General features: G+C 45.5%; 1 protein-coding gene across 1 annotated transcript; it reads right to left on the reverse strand.

The window, feature by feature from the left end:
- Window positions 1–960: 960 nt before the first annotated feature.
- Window positions 961–17894, reverse strand: myorg (myogenesis regulating glycosidase (putative)). The gene is made up of 3 exons (XM_007897154.2): window positions 17743–17894; window positions 4835–4933; window positions 961–3522 (listed from the first exon to the last, which is right to left on the reverse strand). The coding sequence occupies exon 3, from the start codon at window positions 3477–3479 to the stop codon at window positions 1263–1265; it is 2217 nt and encodes a 738-aa protein (XP_007895345.2). The 5' UTR covers window positions 3480–3522; window positions 4835–4933; window positions 17743–17894; the 3' UTR covers window positions 961–1262.
- Between the last annotated feature and the right edge of the window lie 6847 nt (window positions 17895–24741).

Here is a 24741-nt window from a genome sequence, read left to right on the forward strand (position 1 = left end):
TAACTTTCTCCTTCTGATGCGGATCGACCTGCTGTGAATTTTCATCATTTGGCAGATTTCAGCCTATTCCACTCACACCAAATCGTTTTTCACTACAGATCTGTACAGCAGGTTCATTACATTGTCCACACAGATAGGACACAGAGGGACACAACACAGATAGCAGCTTACTGCAGTGAATTCATGGAACTCCGGCTGATTATTCTCCTTAGACCAAGGCTACTAAGATGCTGTGAGCTTCTGATGAAGGGTCACATCTGAAATATTAGCCATTAGCAAATGTTTCCCTCTCAACGTACCAAACCCAAGTTACAGTCTTCCTTTTTGATGCACGGTTGAAAAACAACAAGATTACATTTGTATAGCGCCTTTCACGTTGGGAGGACAAACAGTAAAATGCTAGAAAAGGGACTCACTTGTTTTCCTTCTTTCCACACGGACACACATGCGCAGACAATTTAGAAAAGGGACTCACTTGTTTTCCTTCCTTCCACACGCACACACACACACACACACAGACAATTCCCGGGAGGGGAGAAAACAATACTTTTACAAGAGGAGACCAATTGTCTGAGAGATTGGGGGGATAAAATTCCAAAAGTAGCAACAACAACAACAAAAAATCAGTCTCTCCTTGGAAGTTATTTATCCTGCTTCCTCTCTCCTCGTTCTCATTATTGAAGCGTGTTTCTGGTATATCGATCAAGAAACATGTAATGTATTTATTTACTAAAAGGCATTCTTCTGATGCTTTCATTTGGTTTCAATGCTAGGGATCACATGTGTAACTTAATTAAACAGGACCATTTAGATTAGAGAAAGTATTTCCTTTCTAGACACATGCACACATACAAACAAACAACAGGGAATTGGATATGTACTTGAAAAGGAAAAAATTGCAGAGCTACAGGAAAGAACGGGGGAGTGGGACTAGTTGGATAGCTCTTTCAAAGAGTCGGCACAGGCACGATGGGCCGAATGGCCTCCTTCTGTAATGCAAGATCCGATCATTCTATGAAACACACACACCAAAACACACACAATGGTTGATACATTTTTGAACCACTGCTCCCACCTCCCCAACGCACACAGTATAAAGAGTTACAGCAGAGTCCAGTGCGGAGAGCCGTGCAAAAAACGCTCACAGCTGGCTCTGTGGTCCAATTTGCCGGACGCAATTTAATTGAGTTCAGTTTGAATATGAAGAAAGAGGGTTGGTGGGTTGTTGGTGGGAAAGTGGGGGAAAAAAATATATAACGCATTCAATTAACTTTGGTAAAATAGGCCACTTCATCGAGGTTGACGGCAAATTCGGTGATGAGGAAGGGAGTCTTGTCATAGAGATCTCCTTTGAAGCTCTGCCACTTGCCGCTGGGCAGGTACACGTCTCTGATCTTTGTGCCCTTTTCCACCACTGGAGCCACCATGAGCGAGTCTCCGATCAGAAACTGCGTGTCCGCGCTCTGGGCCTGGGGGTCGCTGGGTGCCAGCCACCAGAGCGGCCTGATGATGGGGCTGCCTGTCTGTGTGGCCTCCTCTGCCAGCTGGAGCAGCAGCGGTGCCACCAGGCTCTCTCGCAGGCAGGTGAACTTGTTTGCGATGGCCAACACCTCGGAGTCGTACAGCCAGGGCGGCACGGAGAACTGCATGGCGGGGAGGAAAGCCGAGAGCTCCAGCCAGCGGATGTATAGCTCGCGGTCGGGCAGGTCGGGGTCGGAATCGGAGACGTCCGTCCTATTGGGGTAAACGTTGCCCCCGATCATGTCGGGCAGGATGAAGTGGTAGCCGAGGAGGCTCATGGTCAGCGCGGTGGGGATCAGCGACTTCAAGCCCAGCTCGTAACCCCAGACCGAGTCACGGTCGATCATCCTGACAAAACAAGGCAGTCCCTGAGACCTGAAGCCCACTCGCACTTCGCACAGTCGTTGGGGGAAGGAGGCCGCCATTTCGGCGTACGTCTTGCTGAACGCGCTGGGGTCTGCTAGGTGCTTGTGAGTGGCGAAGCGGGCGGGGAGGTAAGTGCTTTCTCCCGCGTCAAACTTAAAAGAAGCCACGGCATATCCGTCTCCGTACCTGGACCTCAGGTTCTCCAGGCCGCTGCGAAACCACTCGGCCGAGGCAGGCTTGGTGAGGTCCAGCAAGGCTGCCACCCCGTGCCACCATTCCACCAGCGCGGGGAGCCTCCCGCCGGGGTCCGTGACGAAGAGCGAGCGCTCGACGCCCTCGGCAAAGCTGGGTGAGTTGTAGCTGACGAAAGGGTGAACCCAAAGCGTGACCTTGAAGCCGTCGCTCTCCAGTTTGTCCATCAGCTCGGAGACGTTGGGGAACTTGACGGGGTCGAAGTCGAACTCGCCATAGGTGCTGCTGTATTTGTCGTCGATCTCCAGGTGGCTGTGGTTGAACTTGTACTTCTTGATCTTCTCCGCGTAGTGCAGCACTTTGTTCTGATCCACCTGGGTTTTGTACAGGGCCCAGGTGGACCAGACCGGGTACCTGAACATGCTCTCCGCAGGCACGTTCCTGGGCTTCTTGAAGTGCTTCTTGGCCATGTAGCGGTGCATGACCTTCAAGTCTGTCCCCACGCACACCTGGTAGCTGAGCTCGGCCACCGGCTCCTTCCCCGGCCCTGGCTCGTGCCCCTGCCGGGGTTTGAATGGTGAGCCCTCCCCGTACCTGGCCTGCAGGCACACCGCCTCCTGGTGTGAGCTGTTCCAGCCCACGTGCAAAGGCACTGAATCATTCACGCGGACCGCCACCCCCCTCGACGACACCCAGTACCTCTCCAACACGCCCCCGAAGCCACCGCGGAACGAGTAAACGTCGCCGGTCACATAGGGCGCGGGCTCCATCGCCCCCGATACACGCATGGGCCAGTGCTGGGTGCTCATCTCCGCCCCACCATACCACTTAGCACCCGCCCAGAACATGCAGTGCTCCACGGCGGAGCCCGGCCTCCCCGCCCTCCAGTGAATGTTGTAACAGGTCACCGTCTCCTTGGGCTTCAGGGTCTCGACGTAGAAGTTGACCTCCCCTCGGTTGGACTTGGTGCAACTCAGCCGGTTCCCGCTGTCCCCCTGCAGGCAAGACTCCGGGTCGATGGAAGCCGAGCGGAAGCCCATTCGGAAGGAGACCGAGTCGGGGCTTTTCCTGATCACGAACCCCTCCCTGTGGAGCTCTAGCTGCTCTAGTCTGAAGGTGATCGAGGTCTTCAGTGAAGCCGTGTAGTAACACCAAGACATCACCGAGGCCACCACCAGGGCCAGGCCCAGTAAGATGGCACAGATCAAGGGCTTGAGTTCTTTGTATTGCTTCTCCTTGGTGGTGGCAAGGCTTCCTGGCACCACCTGGTACATGGTGTCCACCCGCGAGCTCTCGCCCTTGCCCGGCCTCTGCTGGAGCTGCTCTCTGTTCAGGGTCTGAGGCATGACCACGCAGTCGGGCACTGTGGCATCTCTGCTCTGCTGGAGCGGGCGGCTCATTTTCGTGACATCAAACGGAGCCAGGAGGAACCGCACACTGAGTCTTCACAACGGCACAACGGGAAGGAGGGAGATTGGGAGAGGGATGGAAGAAGTCAGTGAGTCAGTCACAAAATGCATCGATGTTAGATAGTCAACAGACAACAGCAACAACAAATTAACAAATTGTACCACGCCTTTCGTGTCAGGAGGAAGTCCCAAGGTGCTGGATGGTCAGGAATTTGGGGAATGGGATCAGGAGGGGTGGAGGGCAGGGAGGGTGGGGGTAGGAGGGTGACTGAAGGCACGGTCGAAGAGGAGGGTCTTCAGATGGACCTTGAAGGAGGCAAGAGATGGGATGAGGCTAAGGGACTGTGGGATGGAGTTCCAGAGGGTGGGGGCAGAAAAGCTGAAAGCGGGGTGGACAGGGTGGAGGACATGGAGTGGCCACTTAGTGTAGGGACCAGACTGGAAGGTATGGAGCAAATGGGGAGGTTAGGAGAATTTTGTTCATGCATAGAGGGGTTAGAGCATGGAATGTCCTGTCGGGAGTAGGTGGTTGGGACAGAATCCATACTAGATTTCAAAAGGGATCGAGATAGATATCTAAAAAAAAGGGAGTAAGCCTTGGTGTATGGAGCAAAGGCAAGTAAATAGGACCGAAAGGAATTGCTCTTTGAAAGCAACAGCACAGACCCGATGAGCCAAATGGCCTTCTGCACTGTACATTTCTATGGTTCTATTTCTATGATTCTAAAGAAGAGAAAGGAAAGATTTCCTTTAATTCAGAGCTCTCTAGTCAGATTGGTAGAATCATAGAAATTTACAGGTCTCAGAGTCTCAGAGCGAAGTATACTCCCAGGGACGCTACCCTGCATGAGGGGCACTATATAAATGCAAGTTGTTGTTGTTGCACTTTCAATCCCACTGCCCTGCCTTGTCAACCTCTGGCTGGACCTTCTACTGGTCACTGTGTTTCCAGCAAGCTAAATAGAGCCTTAAAAAACATACAACAAAAATTTCTATACAAACAAACTAGCTTTTTAAAAAAAGAATTCTTGTATTTAAAAGGCTTTCTGCCAGTATTTAAACAGAAAAAAGATTTGTTCTCAAATTGATTTTGATCTGAAGCCCGGCTACAGCTTAGCTCTCCCTTATCTCCTGTATTCAGATCTCACTGCTTAAAAGTTCAACAGTTCATGTTTACACACGTTTAAGACATGAACCACTAGAAGGAAGAATTTGCTTGGTTTCTCTCTCCCTGTGGAATTTTCACACACATCAAACGACTACCCCGAGATTGCAAAAAGAAATGACGCGCAAAGAGGCATTTGGTTTTTAATTAAACGCAAGTCAATTAATAATACACGACCTACCATGGAATTGGAGAAGCTGCATCTTGGGCGTCACGGAAACCTCAAGCAGTAACGTACACTCGATTTTTTGCTCAGGTTGTCGTTGTGCGAGTTAATCGCCTGTAAAGCATTGAAGTTAAAAATAAATACTCAAAACGAAAGTTATTCAAGGACCTGAACAAGAAAAACTCTTTAAACCTGTCTCACATCCAAGCCAACTAATATTTTACACATTGCAGATGTTTGCCTGTGTTAACCTGGCGCAGTAACATCAGAGGCGCTATATAGAAGGCATTACTATTATTATCTCAAAATGTCAATTATAATAATAATAATTCTTGGATTTGATATAGCGCCTTATCACATCTTCCAGATGTCTCAAAGCGCTTCACAGAATAAACTGTAAAATGAATTGACTGTCTATTTTGTGGGCGAAACACGGCAGACAATTGCGCACAGCAGTGTCCCGCAAACAGTCCTGGATTTAGTGACCCAATTTTTTTTAATGATTTATTTATTTTGATAGGATTATTAACCCCGGAAAAGCAATCTGCCAATCGTCTAGCAACTAGGTTTCTACTTACTGCTAGATAAACAGAGGCGTGTGAAATAAGGAAACTTGCCCAACATTTTGTTTGTTTCACCCTGCCCGGGAATCTATCCCAGGTCCTCTCGCTTGCGAGGCGAGTGCTCTAACCACTAAGCAACAGGACTCCACAAATGAAGGACAAAGCACACAGTACCTCTTCCAATGCTTGGAGCAAAGTTTAAGACTCTCCAGACAGCTCCCTCATAAGGTTCACAAAATTTCCCCTCTCCAGCAAATTCCATAAAGTTCCACGCAAATTCACCAATGTCGGTCAGGGTCCTCCTTTCCTCCCCCCCGTAACCATCCCCCCACAAACCCCCACATGCCTATACAGGGCAGTACGCCAGGAATACTGGTAACAAAGAAAGCTTCTCGATCTCAAAGTGCTCTCTGTGGGCAGGTTTTCATAACAGCACAGAATTGCACAGGCATTTCATGAGCTACTGTGAAATACTTTTAAACTGCTCATTGGAATCTCTGGCTTGCAAGCCATAAATTCCAGATAACAATACGGTTTTATGAAAATAATCAAATGTCGGAACTGCATGACAGAGATAAAGTAATTGGCCTGTATCTTTCACACTTTTTGCCCCCATTCTGCCTTTGCAGGTTCTCTTCTTGCTTCCACCAGGCCACACACATGTGTGGTCTGCTCAGTACATAAACATTACCATCACTCAAAGCCATCCAACAACAACAACAAGATTGCATTTATAGAGCGCCTTTCACGTCGGGAGGACGTCCCAAGGCGCTGTACAGTTGGGTCAGGACCCGAGCAGTGAGGAAATGGTCAGGGTGAGGGGAGGGAAGGGAGGGAGCGAGGAGGGGGTAGAGGGTCGAGAGGGGAGCTGAAGGCACGGTCAAAGAGAAAGGTCTTGAGACCGGCCTTGAAGGAGGAAAGGGAGGAAGCAAAGCGAAGGCACTGGGGGAAGGTATGGAGCAAATGGGGAGGTTAGGAGAATTTTATATACCTCCATACCTTCCAGTCTGGGGGAAGTTAACCCCATGTCTGCGGATGATGTCACCGAGGGGGAGCATATAGAGGGTGAAGAGGAGGGGACCGAGGACAGAGCCCTGAGGGTCACCGCACGAGACAGTGCGGGGGCTGGAGGAAAAGCCGTTTGTGGAAACAAAATGAAGATGTTGGGAGAGGTAGGACCTAAACCACTCAAGGACAGGACCTTGAAAGTTGAGGTGGGAGGACAAGTGGTGGAGGAGGATAGAGTGGTCGACCGTATCGAATGCGGCCGATAGGTCGAGGAGTTCGAGGAGGCAGAGGGAGCCCTGGTCGCAGATGGTCAAGATGTCATTGATGACCTTGACCAGGGCGGTTACTGGTGTCTGTGAGAAGTGGGGCAAGGAGGTGGAGCTGGGAGATAAGAAGTGGAGTGGGGATAGGGTCCAGGGAGCAGGTGGTGGTTTTCAAGGACAGGATGAGGTTGGTGACAGAGGGTGGGGAAACGGGTTTGAAGGTGTGTAGGGGAGGATGGGTGTAAACAGAGCCCCAGCGGACACTCTCAAGGTTACCTGGAATACAAGAGCAGAAAAGACTCCCATTGTGGAGTCCTGTAGTGTAGTGTTTAGAGCACCCGCCTTACAAGAGAAAGGACCTGGGTTTGATCCTCGGCAAGGGGAAACCTTAGGCAAGTTTCCTTACTCCACACGTGTCCGTTTATCTAGCAGTAAGTAGGAACCCAGTTAGTCGATTGGTGGATTGCTGTTTGGGGATAATAATCCCTAAAAAAAAATGTGGTCACTCAATCCATGGCTGCTGTGTTTCACCCACAAAATATACACAGTCAATCCACTTTACAATATATTCTATAAAAAACGCTTTGAGACGTCTCAACAATGTGGAAAGGCACGGTAACAAATGCAAGGATTATTATATTTTTATTATTACTACCTTACAGCCATTTTTTTGTCTGGCCTTTTTTTTTCCCTTGACTGTGCTTAACAGTATCCAGACCAGACCGAGAGGTCCACGTAAACATGCTACTTTGCGCGTGCCCGGGAACTCGGAACCATAAAGGAGAACTGTTTGGACACATATTGTATTCACCACAAGCTTAACCTACATTGGGACCTTGCTGTCCTTGGGGAGATGAGAACGACCAGAGTGATCTTCGTCCCTTCTCAGTGTTGTCCCAGATTACCATGTCCAAGCAAAATTTGGTGTCCACCACAAAGCGCAGATCTGATATTTCCTTCGCTCAGCAAACTCAGGCCTTCTATACTCCCCTCGACCCCTCACCCCCCAAATCGACAGCTATGCTTTCAGTCACTACACCACCAATAACAACAAAATTACATTTATATAATGCCTTTCACGTCAGAAGGACAGTTAAGGGTTTGCACCCGAGCTGGGGGTTGGAATCAAGAGAGATGGAGGGTGGCGGAAAAATTAGAGGGTTAACCTCTGGAACTTCCTGCTCAATCCCCTTCTCCTTGCTCCCTCTTTGCTTGTCTTTCCTCTTTGACCGTGCCTACGATCACCTGCCCTTTCACCCCAACTTGGCATCAAACTACGCCATTGTTAGGTGCTACCGAGACGCTACACTGGGTGAAGGGCACAGCGTAAATTCAAGTTATTGTTGACACAAATCAATAATTGACATGGAATCACTTGAATCTTCTAGTCAATACCTTCAAGATCCCCTCTTTTATGATCTAGCTTATCTCCCTCATTCTCTCCAGAAAGCCATCTGGGTGTCTCTTAAACCGATTTACACCATTTACTTACATAGCTTTCCTTTGTAACCTATTACACCTGTCCACTATCATTTCATTAAAGGTTATGATGAACCTTTATAAAACACTGGTTAGGCCTCAGCTAGAGACTGTGTTCAGTTCTGGGCACCACAATTTAGGAAAGATGTCAAGGCATTGGAAAGGGTGCAAAGGAGATTTACCAGGATGGTACCAGGAATGGCTAGAGAAGCTAGGATTATTCTCCTTGGAGCAGAGAAGGTTAAGAGGAGACTTAATAGAACTTTACAAAACTATGAGGGGATTCGATAGGGTGAACAAGGAGAAATTATTTCCACTAGGGGGTGGGTCGATAACCCGAGGACACCGATTTAAAATACAACAAAATACAACAACAAAATTACATTTACACAATGCCTTTCACGTCGGGAGGATGTCCCAAAGCACTGGTTGTTGTTAAAAGAAACAGAGGGGAGGTGAGAAGAAATTTTTTCACACAGCGAGTTGTTTGGATCTGGAATGCATTGCCTGAAAGGGTGGTGGAAGCAGATTCGATAACAACTTTGAAGAGGGAAGTAGGTAATTATTTGGGGAGGACAAGTTTGCAGGGATATGGGGAGAGAGCATCTTTTTCCCATGCTCAGACTATCACTATCTACCACTATCACTTTTTGATTCTAACCGCTATCAGACAATCTTGATTAAAGTTAAGTAAGGCCGCTTGTAAAAGATATAGGTAGGGCACTTTATATGTCACAGTAGCTTCAGGTAGATAAATATCCCCTAGGTTTGGAGCTGTAAACATCCACTAGGTTTGGAGCTGAGGGATGTCAAAGCTGGAGAACTATTTACCAGCCCTCCCCCGGCTCATATATAAGAACAAATTGCATTTACACAGTGTCTTCCACATCGGGAGAATGTCCCAAGGTGTTGGACAAAGAGGAGTTTGCACCCAAGCTAGGGATGGGACCAAAGATGGGTGGAAGGCAAGAGGGGGTGGAGGAGGGAAGATGACCGAAGGCACAGTCGAATAAGAAGGTCTTGAGATGGGCCTTGAAGAGGAAGAGGGCGAGTGAACTCAATCCTCTGGGGAATGGGGAGCAATGAACCTGGGAGAGGATGGGGGTGATCAGCTCACAGAGCTTAGTGATTACAATAATAATCCTTGCATTTGATATTGCTCCTTATCACGTCTTCGAGACGTCTCAAAGCACTTCACAGTATATACTGTAAAGTGAATTGACTGATTAATACATGTCCCAATCACATCTCAGCATTCCTATGAGAGAGACACCATGTAAAATCACTTGCTAGCACTGGCAGATTGCCATCATTTGGCTATACGTTAAAATTGCTTTTGGACACATGTACCATGGGTTCACATTTGGTGACTTCAGATATTTGGTGGTAGCAATTACTGTTACCCCCCCGTCTGAACTTTGCGTCAAAGGCAAAAGGACACAGCATCACCCAATCCCCAAATACAAGCTTTGCTCATAAAGGGGTAATTAGAAAACCACCATCCGTTTTTTTAGACTTTTGTCTCTGGAGCAATAATTTGGCAAAGCTAATATAAGCCTTGGCCATCCCATAGATTAAGTCATTTTCTGTTCCTGTTCTTTAACTTATACAACAGGAAACGCACTTTCCCTGACCTTTTAAGTCTGTTACTCAGGCCCACATTAATCATGGGATGTACTGAAAAGTGGATTGACTGTATATCTTGAGGGCGAAAAGGGGCAACGAATTGCGCACTGCAATGTCCCACAAACAGCCATGGAGCGAGTGAACAATTTTATTTGGAGGATTGATGGCCAGGACACCGGGAGAAACTCCATTCTCTTTTCAGATAGTGCCATAGGATCTTTAACATCCATCTGAACAGGCGGATGAGACCTCTGCTTAACGTCTCATCCGAAGGGCGGCACCTCCGACAATGCAACCCCACCCCCGCCTTGCAACTGCATTGGATTATCATCCATGTGATTCCATGTCTCGAACCCACAACCTTCTGAATCGTTGGGTATAAGGGCACATGATATGGAGTAAAGGCAGGAGAATGGAACTGAGATTAAAAAACAAAGATGCCAAGCCATCAGCCCATTGTGTTTGCGTCGGCTCTCTGTCGGACCCTAAACCCTGTCAGACGTGCTTTGAGGTGTTCTCCCCACGTAAAAAGAGCTATTCCAAATTAAGTTATAACATATTTGTGCTGAGGACTACATTACAATATCATTTATAATATTTAGCATCTTTTTCCATCTGGAGGACGTCTCACAGAGCTTTACTGCAAGTGCACACATCCAGCCCACATGCCTCCTGCACACATCCAGCCCACATGCCTCCTGCACACCAGCTGCTTTCATGTTTAAATGGCTCACTTCCAGGTTATGTGCAGGAAACGGGAAGTGATGTCGCCACAACCTGATGACCCGGAAGTGGACTTTTATTTTATCTTAAAGCACTAAAACCTGCTCGGGTCCCGACCCAACTGTCCAGCGCCTTGGGACGTCCTCCCGACATGAAAGGCGCTTTATAAATGCAATCTTGTTGTTGTTGTTGTTGTTGTTGTTGGTGGTGGTGGTGTACAGGGACTAGGTTGGCTGGCTTAACACATCCACGGTGAAACCAGTTAATTGCTCCTTACTGTTTTCGTTTGGGTTTTATGGATCCAATCACTGGGTCCACTGGACAATTAGGCTGTGTCCTGGGGACACAAATTTCAGCTTATTTTCCAGCACCAGATAGAAGTCCTGTAGCTCAGTGGTTAGAGCACTCGCCTCGCAAGCGAGAGACCTGGATATGATTCCCGGCAGGGCGAAACCTTGGGCAAGTTTCCTTACTCTACACGCCTGATAATAATCCTTAAAAAAAAAAAAAAATTTGTCACTTCAATCCATGACTGTTTGTGGGACACTGCTGTGCGCAATTGGCTGCCGTGTTTCGCCCATAAATATACAGTCAATTCATTTTACAGTATATTCTGTGAAGCACTTTGAGACATCTAGAAGACATGAAAAAGCGCTATATCAAATATATATATATATATATATATATATCAAATGCAAGGATTATTATTATTATATCCCTTTGAAGAACACAGTCCTGTAGGAGTCCTGTAGCTCAGTGGTTAGAGCACTCGCTTTGCAAGTGAGAGACCTGAGTTCAATTCCAGGCAGGGCGAAACCTTGGGCAAGTTTCCTTACTCCACACTCCTAATAATAATCCCTCCAAAAACTAAAAACAATAATTAAATTGGTCATTTTCAATCTACGACTCTTTGTGGGACATTGCTGTGCGCAATTGGCTGCCGCGTTCGCCCACAAATATACGGTCAATTCACTTTACAGTGTGTTCTGTGAAGAGCTTTGGGGCGTCCTCCAGACGTGAAAAGCGCTATATTAAATGCAAGGATTATTATTATTATTAACTTCATATGGGAACAGGAATTGGATTTGGCTGCCATGGCAACTCATGGTTACCTAGCTTTCTGTTATTGATATGTCAGCCTGGCTCATGTGACAGGACTTCTGTCTACTGAGTCAGAAGATCGTGGGTTCAAGCCCCATGTCTCACGTTGGGACATTGAACTCAGTCTTGGCTGACACTCCAATGTCGAGCTGGAGGGGTTGCTGTATTGTCAAAGGTGCAGTCCTTCAGATGAGACGTTAAACCGAGGCCCTGTCTGCGTGTTCAAGAGGAAGATCCCATGGCACCATTTGAAAAGAGAAACGACTTTCTCCCAGTGTCCCAGTCAACAATCCCCCACATAAACATTGGTCATAAACTTCATGGCAGTTTGTGGGACATTGCTGCTTACAAAGTTGGCTGCCGCGTTGGGCTGTAAATACATAAATAGTCACTGTACTTTACAGTAACATCCCGTGAAGCTCTATGAGACGCTGACATGACAAGGAGCGACGTCAAATACAAGGATTCTTATATACTGCCTAGAGTCACATGTGAAGAATGGTCCTCAGAAGAAAATAGCTGGTGTCTGAGGAGACTACACCCCAGCGTGAATCAGCGCCTTCAGTCGGAGGGGGGGAGAAGAGAAATGACATTCAATTGTGGATAAACATATGTACACACGACTGAAGCATAATTCTAATTAAAGCATTAAATTACAGATACACTAAACCACTTCCATCGGTCAGTCCCTCCCAGCAAACAGGATTCCTGAAACAAAACGGAAAACGCTGAGGGTAGAGGTTCCTGCAGCTGCAGACAGTCACATGGCTCCTGAGGTCTCACTTGTGTAGTGTAAGTTATGTTATTACAATCAGAGCTAAGGTCAGTGGCTTCAGAGATCAACAGCTTTCTCCCTCTCCATTCTCCCTTGTGTCCTGCTTCTTTTACAATACAATACAATATTTTACTAGACAATACTATTTACATGTATACCATGCCTTCCACATTGGGAGGTTGTCTCAAAGTGCTTTACACTATTGGTTGACACCTGAACCGAGGGTGGGGTGGGTGACGTTGGAGGGGGGAGCTGAAGGTGGGAAGAGGAAAAAGTTGATTGGAAGCTTGGTCAAAGAAATAACAAGATTGGTCTGGATGAAGGAGGCCCTTTGGCCCATCTGATCTCAGGCTTCCAGAATTCCTTCCTACCGTTCCCCCATTACAGTATCAAGCTGCTTTTTAAACGAGTCCAGTGTCCTAGCCCCAACCACCCTTCCTGGAGAACCCCCTACCTCTGCGACTTACTTACCCCACAACCCGCTGCCTCCACTCGACCGATTCCTGCCTTCTGCATGTCCCTCATGCCCTTCATTTCACCATTGATGGCTGCGCATTCGGCCACTACGCCCCGAAACTCTGGAACTCTCTTCCTCTATCCCTCCGCCTTGCCCCTTTCTTCCCCATCTTCAGGTCGCGCCTGAAGACCTTCCTATGTGACTGTGCTTATGGTCAACCCCCCACCCCCAGGCTTGGAGTTGTGCTCCGCCACTGTCCAGCATTTTGGGACGCTACATAAATGCAAGTTGTTGTTGTTGAGACCTGTTTGTCATTAATTACCCTCTGAGTAAAGAAAAACTTCCTAGTGTCTGTCCTGAAATTGCCCTTTCCAACTCAAAGCATATCCTCTTGTTCTACTGGGTTGGTGTATCCTAAAGTATTGTTCTGGGTTTACTTTTTCAATCCTATTTAAACTTTTAAAGACCTCTGTGATGCCCCAATTTGCCTAATTGTCGCTCATAGTTCATTTACTCTAACATTGGGGATCCTCATTGCTCTCCTCTGCACTCCTCCAAGGCCTGGGCAGTACATTTATGTTGTGTTGATCAGAACAGTATTTAATGCAATCTGACCGCAGCCCGAGTATGAAATCAGAGGCTCTAAACTCAACTGACTTAGCAATGCTTTTGCCTTTTACTGAACTGATGATTATCTGGAGGGACCTTGTCATGACATCATATAGAGGATTAAGCTTTGGAGAATCAAGTACGGAAAGAAGCCAAACCTTTACCCTCTTTATGGCCTCAGAGTTTTGCCAGGTTAAGTCCCAGGGCACTCCAGCATCCCTTTTGCCTAGTTTATTGTTGCCTGGTAAGTCTTGAGGAGTTTTCCAGAGAATAATAATAATAATAATCCCTGCATTACATATAGCGCCTTATCGCGTCTTCAAGAATCTCAAAGCGTTTCACAGAATATACTGTAAAGTGAATTGGCTGTATAGTTTGTGGACAAATCGTGGCAGACAATTGCGCACAGCAGTGTCCCACAAAGAGTCGTGGATTGAGAGACCAAATTATTATTATTATTTTTTGAAGGAATTTTTACCCCCGCAAAAGCGACTAACGACTGGGTTCCTACTTACTGCTAGGTAAACAGTCATGTGGAGTAAGGAAACTTGCCCAACATTTTGTCCTGCCAGGGCTCTCGCTTGCGAGGCGAGTGCTCTAACCACTGAACTACAGGACTCCACAATGGAGGCAGAATGGCTGAAACCTCAATTGCCGATAGTAGGGCATGGAGGGCATAGGGCATACGGTAGGATTGTAGGAGGTTTGCAGAGGTAAGGTTGTGTAGAGGGATTTGAATGTGCGAATAAGGATACTGAATTCTATCTGCTGGGGGATGAGGAGAGAATCAGAGGCTGGAGGTTTGTCAATTATCAGTCTAATTACCCTCCATGAAAAAGTTGCAGCTGTCAGCCTGGCTCAGTTGGTAGTCCTCTTGCTTCTGAGTCAGAAGATTGTGGGCTCCAGCCCCACGTTAGGGCTTTAGGCTCATTATTGAGGCTGACATTCCATTGCAGTGCTGGGGGTGCGCTGCATTGTCATAAGTGACATCCTTCGACCAAGACGTTAAACTAAGGGCCTGTCTACCTGTTCAGGTACTATTCGAAAAGAGAATACACATTAAGCCCTGTAAAACACTTTGAGATGTTTTGACAATGTGAAAAGGCTCTATATCAATGCAAGGATTAGTGTTAATTTTTACTATTATTAAATTGTTTTGTTTATATTGTACTACTTCCTGCAACTCTCTCTACTTGACTAATCTCTGGGCTTCCCTGCACATAGGTGGGTTTATTAAAATGGATGCAGGTTTGGCAATAGTAATACCCTCTACTATATTGGCAAGATCACATCTGTTTTAATAGGCCCGCTTCCTGTTTTACCACTCATTTTCTACTCATCTTTGTAAAGTACTCTGAGATGTTATTGTACGTGAAAGGCGCTATATAAATGCAAGGTGTTGTTTTCACACTGGGTACCAGTCAGTCTCCTTTTGGTAGCTGACTCAATCAACAGTTCTATGTGTAAAAACTCATACAGTCAAAGTCAAAAAGGCTATTCAACTGTGGGCGGGGGTTATAGTGCACCACATAGTGTCCATCTCCAAAGTTTAAGTTATTTAAAAAAACTTTTTTCCCAACATTACTCCTTCAAAGCTCGTCTCAAGACCTTCCTTTTTAACCGTGCTTCCGGTCATCTTCCCTCCTTCACCCCCTTTGCTCTTCACACCTCTCTGATCCCAACTCGCAGCTCGGGTGCAAATCCCTCACTGTTCAACGCCTTGGGACGTCCTGTTGTGGTTTACATGTGTCCACAAAACACGCAGTCATTACACTTTACAGTACATCATTGGGATGTCCTCCTGACATAAAGGTCACTATTCCAAATGTAAGTATTATTATTAATCATTTTTATTATATGAGCATTGTTTAACAAGGAGCCACAGTAATAGCAACAGCAAACTGAAAACCCTGGTCAATTTGCTCAAGGACGCTGAGTGTCAAAAAATACAGCACGTTGGCTTAAGGTTGTTACCAGTTTACATATAATAATGTTAGCAAAATATCAATAAGGGTTTGAGCAAGCACCAGGGAGGGGAAACAAGAAAGAGAGACATTGGAAACTATTACAGATTTTTAAAATTCCCAAATCCTAATAATTCAAGACCAGTGTAAAGGAGTAATCTTTTAGTTCTTCTTTATTCCTCTAGTTGGTCAGCACCCCAACGCACACTCTGGGGTTCCCAAGATTTGGCTCTTGCCAACCTGTGCCTAATAATTTCCTGAATTAGATACACAGGATGCGTCTCTTATTTTTAATAAACGACTGTTTTTGGGACCCGTCTGTGTGCAATTGGCTGCTGCGTTTCGCCCACAAAATATACAGTCAATTAATTTACAGTATATTTTGTGTAAGACGCTTTGAGATGTCTCAATGACGTGATCAGACCCTATATCAAATGCAAGTATTACTTAATACATTCTAACAATCTATCACTGGAATTTACATGTGTAGGTGGAATGCACGGAATTCTTAGTTTGGCTTGGATACTCTTAAGCACGGTGATGGGTTTCCGCATGTGTCAGACACCTGGCCGACCAAAACAAATTCAATCCAATAAAATAAAACAGCTCAAACAGAAAAATGTAACAATGTATAAGGAAAGGGTAGGGGAGTGGAATTACATATCCATAACGGATTTAAGCAGGCACCAGGGAGGTGAAAGGCGCTATAATAAATGCAATGTATTGTTTCTTGCTTTTGTAAATGCAATACAATGACTCTTTCAAAGAGCCAAGGTTTGCCTCATTCTGTGCTGTAAATTATATGGTTCTAAAGTTTAGAAATAGACTTTTAACAAAAGAGGTGCCTTACCCAGTGCCTTGGGATACCCTCCCGACATGAAAGTCGCTAAAATAAATGCAATTTGTTGATGTTACAGATTTTGTCAAAGGTTAGTGGATGACAATACCCTTCACCACTATAAAAATAATAATAATAATCCTTACATTTGTTATAGCGATTTTCATGTTGGGAGGATGTCTGAAAGCCCTGGGTGATTGAACACAGTAGCCAATTTGCACCTAGCAATGTCGCACAAACAGCTATTCAGGAAGTGAATGTGGAATTATATTTGGTGTATTGTTGTCCAGGGCGCTGAGTGAAACTCCCTTCTCACTGATTTACATTTTTCATTTCCTTAACAATAACTTTGATCATCCACGGCACGTTCACAAACACACAAGTCACCACACTTCAAAATAAAGTCCTGCAAGACACTTTGGGACATCTCGAGGACACAATAATGTACCGAATCAGGCTCAAGGAATATCATTATCATCACACTGCATTAACAAACAAACAACAACATCATCAAATAATTACACATGTGTAGCGCCCTTCACATCAGAAAGACACCCTTTGGTTAAACACAATCTTTTGTGATAAGATTGTCACTTCCTAAAAAATACATCATTTGTAGAGAAAGTGTTAGGAGTTGTATTTCGTCAATCAATCCACGACTATTTGTGGGACACTGCTGCGCGCAACTGGCTGCCAAGTTACACCCACAAAATACACAGTCACTACACTTTACGTTATGGGCACTTACAATATAATCTGTGAAGCGTTTTGAGACGTCGTAACAATGTGAATAAACGCTATATAATAACAATAATAATCCTTGCAATTGACAGAGAGCCTTATCACGTCATTCTGACGTCTCAAAGCGCTTCACAGAATATACTGTAAAGTGAATTGACTGTATATTTTGTGGGCGAAACACAGCAGCCAATTGCGCACAGCAGTGTCCCACAAACAGTCAGGGGTTGAGTGACCAAATTATTATTATTTTGATATCAAATGCAAGGATTATTATGATTTTAAACTGTAATATTATTTAAATATTTGGATTTCTTTTTTAAGACAAAATAAACGCTGAAGAAGACCGTAGACCGAGAGGATTTGGGCTTTCATATATATATATATACATCAGCCTTGCAGAGTGAACCATGAGTGAGTGTCTCAGCACCTACCTGATCTGCAGAATCATGCAGTTAACAGGAGCTTCTGTGAATGATGAATAATTCACAGGATCCCTTTTTGTGTTCCTGTCCACCAGATGGTTATTAACAGTGCTTCAGTTACACCAGATAGATAGAGAGAGGGTAGAGAGAGAGAGAGAGAGAGGAGATACAGAGAGAGAGAGAGAGAGAGGAAAGGAACCTATTTGTATCCTTGAGACAAACTGGAGGATACAGTACAAGGCCCTCACTGAAGAGTTTAGTTACAAAGTTTAGGTTTAATGTATATTTTCCCCACCTCCACAGAAAGCAGGCACAAGCCTGGCAGGTCAATGAACCCCCTGTGACTGCACTCACCTCCTTTATGATACAGATGATGGTCATGCAGCAAAGAGAGAGAGAGAGAGAGAGACCCACACAGATGTCCTTCACAGCACAATGTCTCTCTCCTGCCACAGCTCAGCCTCAGAGCCCAGGAACCTCCCCAGATTGATGCACAAACACCCCCCGCCTCCCTGCCTGCCTATTCCTGCTTCTGTGTGGCTCTCTCTCACCCATCAATCAACACTCCAATGGTTCACTGTCAACAGCCTGGTTCTTCCACTGGGAGGAGAGCATTTGTCACCTCGCAGTCAGAAGGTTGTGAGTGACAGACATCCCGCCACGTACGTACTTTGATAGTCTTAAAAGCTGAAGCTCCGATTACATTGCTGGGGGAGCGCTGTTCTGTTGGATGTGTTGTCCTTTCTTCTTATGAATATGATAATAATAATCCCGTTTTAAATGATATCACGTCACGAGATGATTCAAAGCGCTTCGCAGAATATATCGTAAAGTGAATTGATTATATATTTTGCGGGCAAAATGCCAATTGCACACAGCAGTGCCCCACAAACGGTTGTGGATTTAGTGACCAAATTGTTAGTTATTTACTTTTTGAAGCGTTTATTACACTCGGAAAAGTGATCCACAAATCGACTAACAACTGGGTTCCAACTTACTGCACTTACTGCTAGGTAAAGAGGCATGTGGAATAAGGAAACCTGGTTAAGGTTTTGCCATGCCCGGGAATCGAACCCGGCTCCTCTCACTTGTGAGGCGAGCCCTCGCTATCTTCAGATGAGACATTAAAGTCATGAGACGCACGGAAAAAAATAATCACCCACTCCATGGCTGTTTGTTGGGACATTGCTGTGGGCAAACTGGCTGCCGTGTTTCGCCCACAATATACACAGTCAATTCACTTTACAGTATATCCTGTGAAGCACTTTGGGACACCTTAATGACGTGATAAGGCGCGATATAAAATGCAAGGATTATTATTATTATTTAAGGACAGCACATCCAGTTTGACATATTGTAGTCATATGCCACAATCAACCATGAAAGTCAAATATTACAGTCGCTGGACCTTGAAGTCAATCTGCTGATCTCAAACCCTTTCACATCCTTGTCAGAGAAGATTCAGGTTACCTTGAACAAATGCAATTTGTGTTCAGTCTATAAAAATAATAATGATAATCCTTGCATTTGACATAGCGCTTTTCACGTCTTTGAGACGTCTCAAAGCACTTCACAGAATATACCGTAAAGTGAATTGACTGTGCATTTTGTGGGTGAAACGCGGCAGCCAATTGCACACAGCATTGTCCTTAAATAATAATTGTGGATTGAGTGACCAAATTATTTTTTTTTCAAGGATTATTTTCCCTGGAAAAGCGATTTGCCAATCAACTAACAACTGGGTTTCTACTTCCTGTTAGGTAAACAGAGGCATATGGAGTAAGAAAATTTGCCCAATGTTTCGCCCTGCCAGGAATCACACCAGGCCTCTCGCTTGCGAGGTGAGCGCTCTAACCACTGAGCTACGGGACTCCACTGTAATAAAAATTCAGCAGGTCACGCAGCATCTATGGAGAAAGGAAAGTGAGTCAACGTTTCGGGTGCATGACTCTTCGTCAGAACTATACATAGGTTTATATACAGCTGTTTCCTATAAAAGAATATCTCCAAACATTTACGAGATTAGTCAATTTTGATCTAATTAGCTAATTTCAATGTATTACTGGTTCAGTAGCCTTTTTGTTGATCCATTGGGCGTCTGACACACAGAAACCTATCACCAGGCTTAAGAGCACTTACATGCCATTTATACTTGGAAATTTCCCCAAGTAGAGTGGAATGCACACACCCTCCCTAGAGGGACCACTTGCTTAGTCTCAGGGTGGACTGGGTAGGGTAGGCAATTGCATCAAATCACAGTGAGGTTTCACAGTTAATAATAACAATCCTTGCATTTGACAAAGCATTTTATTGGCACTGCCAAAATGACTCAAAGCATTACTCAAGATATAACTGTAAAGTGTAGCCACTGCTTATTTATAGGCAGCCAATTTACATATAGCAGTGTCCCAACCATGAAGTGAAGGACCAATTTTATCTGGGGGATTGTTGGCCAGGACCCCAAGAGGAAGTCTTCTCTTTACGATCTTTAACATCCGTCTGAACAGGCAGATGGAGGCCACCATCCTCCTGCCCACAGCTTGGACACACATCCCTACTCATTGAGCGATGATTCCATCAATTGGAAGTCCAGAGAACATAAGAACAGAAGAATTTTCTCGGTGAAAGAAGACCAAGGTCCATCCAGTTTGTCTTCCACCATCCTGGCAGTTGCATGACATGTCATCTGAGGTATTATTTCCTAACAGAAATCTATCTAATTTGTTCTTGAAAGAATCAACACTGTCTGCTTCCACCATCTCCCTAGGCAGCCTGTTCCATACTATTTGCTCACTGAAGTAGCGTTTCTGCAGACTTGCTCTGAATTTACACCCCCTGCAATCGCAGGCCATGTCCTCTGGTTTTACTGTTCAGTACAAGATAAAACAGCTTATCCACCGTCTTCATTTTGTTTCCACAAACGGCTTTTCCTCCAGACCCCGCACTGTCTCGTGTGGTGTCCCTCAGAGATCTGTCCTCGGTCCCCTCCTCTTCACCCTCTATGTGCTCCCCCTCGGTGACATCATCCGCAGACATGGGGTTAACTTCCACATGTATGCGGATGACACCCAACTCTACCTTTCCTCCTCTACCCTCAACTCCACGACCCCCGATGTCCTGACAGCTGCCTGTCCGACATCGAGTCCTGGACGAGAGACAACTTTCTTCAGCTCAACGTGCGCAAAACTGAGGCCCTCCTGATTGGCTCACGTCAGCGCCTCCGCTCCTCAGGTGCTGACAGCATCAGCATCCAAGGCTGCACTCTCCACCTCTCAAAGCCGGTCAGGAACCTCAGCGTTCTGTTCGACCCTGAGCTGTCCTTTCTTCCTCATATCCGCGCCACAGCTGGCACCGCCTTCCATCACCTCCGAAACATCGCCAGACGACGGCACTACCTCACCCCTCATGCTGCTGAACTCTGGTCCACGCCTTTATCACCTCAAGGCTGGACTACGGGAACTCTCTCCTCGCCGGCCTTCCCGGCACCTCCCTCCACACTGCAGGTCATTCAGAACTCTGCAGCTCGTGTACTGTCCCGCACCAGGCTTCACGACCACATCACTCCCACCCTCGCTCGCCTCCACTGGCTCCCCATCCCCCAGAGGATCGAATTCAAGATCCTCATCCTCACCTACAAGGCCATTCACGGCCTTGCTCCCTCCTACCTCTCCGACCTTCTATCCCCCTACTTACCCGCCCGTACCCTCCGTTCCTCTGGCTCCGGTCTGCTCCACATCCCCCGCCCCAACCACCCTACCATCGGTGGCCGGGCCTTCAGCCTCTCAGCCCCGAGGCTCTGGAATTCCATCCCCCAGTGCCTTCACCGCCTCCTCCCTTTCCTCCTTCAAGGCCGGTCTCAAGACCTTTCTCTTTGACCGTGCCTTCACGGTCGAATCTCTACCCCCTCCTCGCTCCCTCCCTTCCCTCCCCTCACCCTGACCATTTCCCCCCTGCTCAGATCCTGACCCAACTGTCCAGCACCTTGGGACGTCCTCCTGACGTGAAAGGCGCTCTATAAATGGAATCTTGTTGTTGTTGTTATCTTGGTCTATGTTATCTAGTCCCTCTTCAGCTTCAGAGGCAGCTGCTTACTTCTCTGCATACTCGGTATCTAACCCTGTCTCTGTGAATCATTCTGAGATGTTGCTGAAACCTGTCGTTGGTCATGGCAGGAAAGGCCACACTGAGTTGGTGCCACATGTTAAGGGCACTATATAAATGCAAGGTGTTGTTGTTGTCATTGTAGGATTTCACATTCACCGTTGCCAGTCACCTTCCGAAACCTTCCTTGAGTGATTTATCTTAAATTTATCCCTGTAAACTGCAACAGTTACTTTCAAGTAACACAGCTGCCATACACAGAACTGAAACCACAACTGGTAACCAGAGGACACAGATTTAAGATGATTCGCAAAAGAACCAGAGGGGAGACGAGAAGAAATTAATTGCCCAGTGAGTTGTTATGATCTGGAATGCACTGCCTGAAAGCACGGCGGAAGCAGATTCGATAGTAGTTTTCAAAAAAGGAATTGGATATGTACTTGAAAAGGAAAGATTTGCAGGGCTATGGGGTAGTGCGGGGCAGTGGGATGAGTTGGATAGCTTTTTCAATGAGCCGCCACAGGCTGTAAGATTCTATGATTCTGTGATTCTATGCAACAAATCATTCCATCAGGCACTCTGACAACAATGTAAACTAATGCAGGCACGTCTCTGGGGCACGTAGACTCAAGTGCTTCTGTAAAACTAGTTCCGGGTGCTTGAAAACTGAGCTGTTTATAGGTTCTACAACAGCAGGTTTTTCTTCAAACAACTGAGTGTGGCTCCGTGCCATCTGGGTTCGAGGGCCTCAGCTGTGAACCTACTGGTGTCTCAAAAAAATTACTGTCTCCAGAGAAAAGCCCCCGTGAGTTGCACAGTTGTCAGATTGTCTGCTGAAATGATCTCGTTCAGTTGCGTGTATTGCCTGTTTTACGAAGAACACATAGAGAGTCATCAAAACGTCATCGACCTGAAATATTAACTCACTTTTCCCTCTCCATAGATGCTGCCTGACCTGCAGCGACTTAGCTAACCTTTATGGTTGGCTAACAGAATAAATGTTATGGATTGAGTATTTCTTGATTTATGCCATAATTCGAGAATTATTCAATCAAGAGAGAAATAAAAACACACTAACAAATGAACACAGACTTACCTAGACTCGTGCAATTTTTGGGGGGATGGGAGAGGGGGTGGGGGGGCTGCTGATTATTGACAGCCCCGAGTGCCACTTCCGGCCCGTGGGTCACAGGTTGGCCACCACTGAACTAGCACCTCAAAGAACTTCCCAGGTAATTGCTGTCAAGTGTAGTGACTATTTTTCCTCCATGGTCTTGCCCCACTCTACCTCTGCGACCTCCGAGCCCCCAACCAACTCGCCTCTTCCCTCCGCTCAGCCGGCTCCGGCTGCTCCACGTCCCCCGATCCACCCGCCCCACCATTGGCGGGAGAGCCTTCAGCCACTCTGCCCCCAATCTCTGGAATTCCATCCCCCAGTCACTCTGCCTCACCCCCTCCTTAGCCTCCTTCAAGTCCCGCCTCAAGACCCTCCTCTTCGACCATGCCATCCCTTCCTCCCACTTCCCCTCCCCTCCTTATCCCCCCAACTTCAGCTCGGGTCTGAAATGCTGTTCTCTGTCCAGCGCCTTGGGACGTCCTCCCTATGTGAAAGGCATTATACAAATGTAATCTTCTTGTTGTTGTTGTTTTTATTTGCAAACCCAACAGCCATTTATACACAGCAAAGTCCCGCAAACATTCAGGAGGTAAAGGTCCAATTCATCTAGAAGATTTTGGCCAGTCTACACAGAGTTACTCCCTAAATTTTTAGAATAGTGCCTTGGGATTTTTATCATCCATATGAAGGTGGTAGACGGGTCTTCAATTTAATATTTTATCTGAAAGACGGCATTTGCAACATTACACGTTTAGAGTTGTTTAACCTCGTAATCTTGAATTTCTTTCTTTAGAAGCTGGAATATGGTTTGCGACTCCAAGTTTCAATTTCTTTCTTCTCTTTCGAATCGATCTCTGTTTATACTGTTGTTTAGGTGACCTTTCATTTATTGTCTTTTGCAAGATGGTGCCTTTGTAAAAAAACAAATGCAACACAGCTCTCTCCAGCTGCAGACCATTTATTCAGGAGAAAATGACTGATAAGGAATGAAAACAGTTTGTTGTTGAAAAACAGTCTTTTGTTTCTCCTTCTTGAGAAAGTATCTTCTTTGAAGCTCGTCCCAACCAGCTCCCCTCTTATGAGATTGATCATATGTTTCAAATGTATAAACATCTCAAATATAATTTGAGATATGATTTAACACATTAAATACAGAATCCTACAATCTGCCCTGAAGTGGGTTAAGGTTACAAACATAAACCCGCTTTTATTATTGTAATTAATGTAAAATCGGTACCAATCTGCTTCATCTCTCTCACCACATTCGATCTCCAACCTATTTTAACATTTTTATAATTCTTAAGTGTTCATATAAAAAAAATTTACATCAGGTTTTTTGATACAATGCATAATCCAACAATTACAGTAAATCATTAAATAAAAATATATATAAATAAAAATAAACTAACAAGGTTATACTTAGATAATATTATCACATAATAAAATGTCACTTCAGTGGCTGTTCCCTTTTTTATGGGCACACTTCTTTTCTTTCAAAATATCATCTTACAAAATTCCCAATAAATGTATCCATATTTAATTTGTATAAACATCACTTTGATTAAATACTGGAATACACAAAATAAATGAATGCTTCTCTAACGCATCTGTTCTTGTCAATAAACAAGTAAATGAGAAAGGAGAGGATGGAGCCAATGAAGTAAATGAAAGTCTGTATGATCATTATCCACGAAATGGGATCAGAAAATATCTGATAATATATCCAATAATACAGGACATAACATTGGCTGGCCGGTATAACTGCCATGTCTCAATATAATTAACTCCACCGCACCAGTGTTCACCAACAATCAATCTCCAACTCACTAAATGCAACTTATCAAATTCCACCATTACTTAATTTCTAAACAACATTAAACATTTGTATTTGTTCAACTGCATGAAAGTGTAGGATTCTGTAATTAATGTGTTAAATAATATCTCAAATAATATTTGCGATATTTATATATTTGAAAGATATGATCAATTTTATATGAAGGGAACTGGTTATGACTAGCTTCGAAGAAGATCCTTTCTCAAGGAGGAGAAACAAAAGACTGTTTATAAGTAACAAACTATTGGAGATGGAGTTCCAGAGGGTGGGGGCAGATTGGCAGAAGGCCCGCTTGCCAATG

This window comes from Callorhinchus milii, unplaced genomic scaffold, assembly GCF_018977255.1.
Source record: "Callorhinchus milii isolate IMCB2004 unplaced genomic scaffold, IMCB_Cmil_1.0 Scaffold79, whole genome shotgun sequence".
NCBI classification, from domain to species: Eukaryota; Metazoa; Chordata; class Chondrichthyes; order Chimaeriformes; family Callorhinchidae; genus Callorhinchus; species Callorhinchus milii.

Coding starts and splice junctions, on each gene's coding strand:
- myorg (XM_007897154.2), bottom strand. CDS start 3,479: ATGAGCCGCCCGCTCCAGCAGAGCAGAGATGCCACAGTGCCCGACTGC.